Source organism: Colobus angolensis, unplaced genomic scaffold (genome assembly GCF_000951035.1).
Source record: "Colobus angolensis palliatus isolate OR3802 unplaced genomic scaffold, Cang.pa_1.0 Scaffold115, whole genome shotgun sequence".
Taxonomy (NCBI): Eukaryota; Metazoa; Chordata; class Mammalia; order Primates; family Cercopithecidae; genus Colobus; species Colobus angolensis.
The window spans coordinates 685,011-691,973 of NW_012112586.1; the positions used below are offsets into that span (position 1 = coordinate 685,011).

At 46.0% G+C, this 6,963-nt stretch overlaps 1 protein-coding gene across 1 annotated transcript in view; it reads right to left on the minus strand.

The window, feature by feature from the left end:
* The window catches only part of PXMP2 (peroxisomal membrane protein 2, 22kDa), a 17,291-nt gene extending 14,528 nt beyond the window's left edge, over positions 1-2,763 (minus strand). The window contains exon 1 of the mRNA XM_011961321.1: positions 2,723-2,763. Within this exon, the coding sequence (XP_011816711.1) occupies positions 2,723-2,763 (41 nt within the window). The remainder of the gene's footprint in view (positions 1-2,722) is intronic.
* Between the last annotated feature and the right edge of the window lie 4,200 nt (positions 2,764-6,963).

The following is a 6,963-nucleotide window of genomic DNA, read 5'->3' on the forward strand; positions in this document are numbered from 1 at the left end:
AGCCCAGGATCCTATTCCAGATCAGCCTGGGCCACAGAGCGAGACCCCTTCTCCTCTATTTATTTTATTTTTTTGGCCAGGGAGTCCCGCTCTGTCGCCCAGGCTGGAGTACAGTGGCGCGATCTCGGCTCACTGCAACCTCCGCTTCCCGGGTTCAGGCGATCCCGCTGCCTCGCTCAGCCTCCCGAGTAGCTGGGACTGCAGGCGCCCGGCTAATTTTTGTATTTTTGGTAGAGACGGGGTTTCACCATGTTGGCCAGGCTGGTCTCGAACTCCTGACCTCAGGTCATCCGCCCGCCTCGGCCTCCCAAAGTGCTGGGATAACAGGCGTGAGCCTCCGCGCCCGGCCGTTCTCTTGTAAAAACAAGAAAAATTAGCCGGGCTGGTGGTGCGCACCTGAGGTCCCAGCTATTAATACTCCGGAGTCCAAGGCCGGAGGTTCACCTGAGCCCGGCTGGTCGAGGCTGCTGTGAGCCAGAATCGCGCCTCCGCACTCCAGCCTGGGCGACGGAGCCAGACACTGTCTCAAAAAAAATAGAACAAGGGTAAGACGCGGCTACTTGGTGGCCACAGCAAACGGTAAACATGACCAGAGACCTGACCTTCTGCCATAAGCAGAAAATGTGCGAGGCCCGGCGCGGTGGCCCACGCCTGTAATCCCAGCACTTTGGGAGGCCGAGGCAGGCGGATCACCTGAGGTCAGGAGTTCGACACCAGCCTGGCCAACATGGGGAAACCCCGGCTCCACTAAAAAAATACAAAATTAGCCGGGTGTGGTGGCGCATGCCTGTAATCACAGCTACTCGGGAGGCTGAGACAGGAGAATCAGTTGAACCCAGTAGGCAGAGGTTGCAGTGATTCGAGATTGCGCCTTTTTTCTCCAACCTGGGCAACAAAGAACGAAACTCTGTCTCAAAAAAAAAAAGAAAGAAAGAAAAAGAAAACGTGAGAACGCGAAGCTTTTTACAGACACTTAGCTGAACAAAATTCTTCCCAGAGGAGAAACCGAGTAGTAAGGATCCCTAACTGCTATTGTGCTAATCGCTGTCTACCCATTTGGTCCTCAGGCAAGCCCTGGAGAGGGTAGGTACCCTTAGTATCTACCTTGTGTCTTGGAACTTGTTGCTTAGAGACGTTCACTGACTGCCCTGGTTCAGGACCAGGACTGCCCTCCCCTTCTCCTCTCCACTGCCCTGCCCCAAGCTCAGTGACAGCCTCCAGGCAGAGGGAAGGCTGCGGCTGGGATAAGTACAAGTGATGGCTTTTATCTTACATGCCGTATGTGGGTTACCTCATCTTATCCTTAAAACAGTCCTGGGACATGAGTGTGCCCCAGGAGGCAGTGGGTGCTATGTGCCTGCATTTCTTCTGTGAAATGGGGACACCGGTGGCCTCCCTCTTAGGGGTTGTCATGAAAACTGAATGAGAGCATATGTGGAGTACTAGGACAATGTGATATAGTAACCAGTCAATGGTAGCTCTCTGTGTGACTGTTATCCCCATTTTTCAGACTTCTTACTGTCACTGGATTAAAAGTGAGATACACAGCTCAGAGAAAACAGTTTTGGGAGGAAATATGGTCCCAGTGAGCAGTTTTCTAGTCCACTTAATCCAGCTTACTTGAGGCAAGGATATTTGGAGGACAGTGGCATAGAGGGCCGTGTGTCCCCGTTAAGTGGTGATGCCTCATAAATAGCACTTCATTCACTCTTGATTTTGGTAAAGATTTGAGCCTCAGAACTGAGGCTGTTCTCTAGCAAGGTTTGGAATATAGTTTTTCTGTTTTTTTGATTACAGGTGCATCCAAATATTTAAAAGATTAAACCGTTACTATACAGTATGGTGGCGTATCAGTTTCCTGTTGCTGCAGTAACACGCGATCACTTAGTGACTTATATAAATTTATTCTCTTACAGTTTTAGAAGTCAGAAGTCGTAATATGAAAGTGTCTGGTTGGTTATATTTCTTGTGATGGTTCCAGGTGGGAGAATCTGTTTCCTTGCTGCTTCTCCATCTTCAGAACCAAAGGTTGCATCTGCTCTCCCCACTACCCTCTCTCTCCCATCCCTTTCTCCTTCCTGACTCTGGCTGTTCTGCCTCACTCTACAAGGATTCTTGCCCACCCAGCTAACCAGAATCTCAAGGCCCTTAATGTAGTCACATCTGCAAAGTCCCTTTTGTCTTGTAAAATAACATTCATAGATTTGGGGGATTAGGATGTGGGTCTTTTGTGGGGGGTGTCATCCTGCCTGCCTACAACAAGTGGTTATAATCTTTCATGAGAAGTAAGGATCCCAGTCTTGGAATATGGTCATTCTGCTCTTCAGATGGAGGTGATCCAAGGAATACCTTCAGACAAAGGAAGGGTCTTCCTTTCTTTTTTTTAATCTTGTTCTAAAAGAAAGTTGACAGGAAGGGTTTTTCTTAAGAAGCAGTTCTCTGTCCATTTCTGTTTATAAATTAACAACTGGGGATATAATGTAATTAAAGACATGAGTTCTACACAGGCTTGGTTTAAATCCTAAAAAATTTTTTTTAACTGGTCTTATTTTGAATGGTTTTCTTTCTTCCTCTCTTATAAAAACACCTGTAATGAACTTCTTCTATATGTAAAATAATTACTTTCTGCACATCAGTTTTCTTGGCATAAATTTTTAGAAGTGGATCTACAGGGTCCATGGTATTTTACACAATGGCACTGATATTTTAGAAACACCCTCACCTTATGGAGAAATCTAATGATGTCAGAAACGGAATGGTCATGTAGTTTAATCAAGAACTGGTATTCTAGGAAACATATAATAGCAATGAACTGGAATCAGGTCCTGGGAAATGAGAGGTGGTAGAAGGAAAGGACCGAATGTCTGTGATTAGTTGGGGAAAGAACACCTTTGATACCTGGATCATTGGAAGAACACGTTTTGCCCTGTTTGGAAGACCACATGAACAGCCTTAACGGTAACACTGCCTAGGAGAGCAGTCTAGCAAAACATGAGACCTAGCATAACTGTATATGCCTGCATGGCCAAGGCCAGAAAGCAGTCCTGGGAATCTGTTGCTTCTGCAACAGGGAATATGTATTTACCACCCCCACTCATTTATTTACATTAAGACAAAAAGGCACATGAAAAGTTGAGTTTCCCAGTCAGTGAAGATTGTTCCTCTCATACAGAACAGTATGACCCATTTTTATCCACATTTGGTTGTGCTAATGTCTGGACCATGCACTCCGGAAGGATATGTTAAATTTTTAAGATATATTTTGTTGCAGCAGATGTTTCTGTAGCCCTGATTAGTTCACATGCAACAGGTAAACAGGAAAATTATGTTAGTAAAATGTGGTAGTTTTCCTAGGCAAGGGGAATCAGAACAGAGGAGTAGAATTAGAATTACATTCTTTCATAGGAAAGGAAAAAGCTCTTAGCTGGAGTGTTGCACAGATATGTGTCCTGTTGGCTCTGTTTTTCAAAATTTCATGAGTTCCTATACTTGGGCTCCCTCTACAGAGAGGCACATCCTTGGCCTAGCACAGTTCACAGCTTGTGGCAGGTTATTCTTTTCTCCTGTACTCAGAGGTCCACTTGGATCTTCATCATCTTAGTGATCATAAGCTAGCATCTCCACTCTCTAGTTTTGGAGCATTTAAGAAAATAAAACAAAAAAAATACAAAAAAACTAGCCGGGCGAGGTGGCGGGCACCTGTAGTCCCAGCTACTCGGGAGGCTGAGGCGGGAGAATGGCGTAAACCCGGGAGGCGGAGCTTGCAGTGAGCTGAGATCCGGCCACTGCACTCCAGCCTGGACGACAGAGCGAGACTCCATCTCAAAAAAAAAAAAAAAGAAAGAAAATAAAACAAGCTTTTTTTTTTTTTGAGGCAGTGTCTCGCCCAGGCTGGAGTACAGTGGCACGATCTTGGCTTACTACAACCTCTGCCTCCCAGATTCTAGCCATCCTCCTCCTGTCTCAGCCTCCCAAGTAGCTGGGCTACAGGTGCGTGCCACCATGCCCAGCTAATTTTTGCATTTTTAGTAGAGACGGGGTTTCACTATGTTGGCCAGGCTGGTCTCGAACTCCTGGCCTCAAGTGACCCGCCCTCTTTGGCCTCCCAAAGTGCTGGGATTACAGTCGTGAGCCACTGTGCCCAGTCCTCAACCTTTTTTTGAGGTAATTGTAGATTGATTCTCATGCAGTTGTCAGAAATGATAAAAAGATTCCCGTATCCCTTCACCGTAACATCTTGTGTAACTAGAGTACAATTGTCACAATTAGGAAATTGACATTGAGACAACCCATCTATTTTATTTTATCTTATTTTTTCTTATTTTATTTTATTTATTTTTTTGAGACAGAGTTTCACTCTTGGCCCAGGCTGGAGTACAGTGGCACGATCTTGGCTTACTACAACCTCTGCCTCCCAGATTCTAGCCATCCTCCTCCTGTCTCAGCCTCCCAAGTAGCTGGGCTACAGGTGCGTGCCACCATGCCCAGCTAATTTTTGCATTTTTAGTAGAGACGGGGTTTCACTATGTTGGCCAGGCTGGTCTCGAACTCCTGGCCTCAAGTGACCCGCCCTCTTTGGCCTCCCAAAGTGCTGGGATTACAGTCGTGAGCCACTGTGCCCAGTCCTCAACCTTTTTTTGAGGTAATTGTAGATTGATTCTCATGCAGTTGTCAGAAATGATAAAAAGATTCCCGTATCCCTTCACCGTAACATCTTGTGTAACTAGAGTACAATTGTCACAATTAGGAAATTGACATTGAGACAACCCATCTATTTTATTTTATCTTATTTTTTCTTATTTTATTTTATTTATTTTTTTGAGACAGAGTTTCACTCTTGTCGCCCAGGCTGGAGTGCAGTGGTGCAATCTTGGCCCAGTGCAACCTCCACCTCCAGGGTTCAAGTGATTCTCCTGCCTCAGCCTCCTGAGTATCTGGGATTATAGGCCCACCCCACCATGCCCGGCTAGTTTTTTGTTTTGTTTTGTTTTTTAGCTGGAGTCTCGCTCTGTTGCCCAGGCTGGAGTGCAGTGGCTCCACTCTGCCTCCCAGATTCACACCATTCTCTTGCCTCAGCCACTTAAGTAGCTAGGACTACAGGTGCCCACCACCATACCCAGCTAATTTTTTGTATTTTTAGTAGAGACAGGGTTTCACCATATTAGCCAGGATGGTCTTGATCTCCTGACATCAGGTGATCCACCCGCCTTGGCCTCCCAAAGTGCTGGGATTACAGGCGTGAGCCACTGCGCCTGGCCTGACAATCCATCGTTTTTATTCAAATCATATCAGTGTTACATGCACTCTTTTGCTTGTATATGTATTTAGTTCTATGCAGTTTTATTATGTGTGTATTTGTGCGACTACCACCAAAATCAGTATACAGAACAGTCTGTTGGAAGGATCTCTCATACTACCCCTTTATAGCCATAACCACCTCCATTCCTCCCTTACTCTCATCCCTGGCAACCAGTAATCTGTTCTCTATCTCTGTAATTTTGTTTCAAAAATACTATTCCAAAAATAGTTTATAAATGGAATGATTAAGTGTATAACTTTGGGGCCAGGCACGGTGGCTCACGCCTGTAATCCCAGCAATTTTGGAGGTCGAGGTGGGCGGATCACTTGCACTCAGGAGTTTGAGACCAGCCTGGCTAACATGGTGAAACCCTGTCTCTACTAAAAATACAAAAATTAACTGGGTGTGATAGTGCGCCTGTAGTTCCAGCTACTTGGGAGGCTGAGGCACGAGAATCAGTTGTACCCAGGAGGCAGAGGTTGCAGTGTGCTGAGATTGCACCACTGCACTCCAGCCTAGGCGATAGAGTGAGACTCTGTCTCAAGGAAAAAAAAAAAAGTGTATAATTTTGGGAGGTTGGCTTTTTTCACTCAGCATAATTCCCTTGAGGTCCATACAAGTTGTACGTATCAATAAGTTTATTTGACCAGGTGTGGCGGCTCACGCCTGTAATACCAGCACTTTGGGAGGCTGAGGTGGGCAGATCACTTGAGGTCAGGAGTTCAAAACTAGCCTGGCCAACATGGTGAAACCCATCTCTACTAAAAATACAACAATTTACCCGGGCATGGTGGCGCCTGCCTGTAGTCCCAGCTACTCGGGAGGCCGAGGCAGGAGAATCGCTTGAACCTGGGAGGCGGAGGTTGCAGTGAGCTGAGATCGTGGCACTGCACTCCAACCTCGGTTACAGAGTGAGACTCCTTCTCAAAAAAAAAAAGGGAAATGTTTATTCCTCTTCATTGCTGAATAGTATTCCATGGTGTGTGTTTTCCAGGTTCACTCTTCGCTTGCTGAGGATCATGTGGGTTGTTTTCAGTTTTTGACTGTTATGAATAAACATGCTATGAACATGAGGTTTCATTTCTCTGGGATGAAATGACCAGGAGTACAATGCTGGGTTTTATGTTTTTTGTTTTTTTTTTTTAACTGAGGCACAGTCTCACTCTGTTGCCCAGGCTAGAGTGCAGTGGTGCAATCTTAGCTCACTGCAACCTCCACCTCCTGGGTTCAAACAATTCTATCTCAGCCTCCCAAGTAACTGTGATTACAGGTGCACGCCGCCACACCTGGCTAATTTTTGTGTTTAGTAGAGGCGGGGTTTTGCCATGTTGGCCAGGCTGGTTTCAAACTCCTGACCTCAAGTGATCCACCCGCCTTGGCCTCCCAAAGTGCTGTGATTACAGGCGTGAGCCACTGGGCCTGGCCAGTTTTATGCATTTTTAGTGCTCCAAGAGGCAGCAGTGTCTAGCCATGATTACTGTTTTTGTTAGTATTCTGGTTATAAAGTTGAACAGGCATTGAAGGGCCTGCCCTAATTGTGTTTTTCCAACGAGTCCTTTTATTTATTTATTTATTTTTTTGAGACGGAGTTTCGCTCTGTCGCCTAGGCTGGAGTGCAGTGGCCGGATCTCAGCTCACTGCAAGCTCTGCCTCCCAGGTTCACG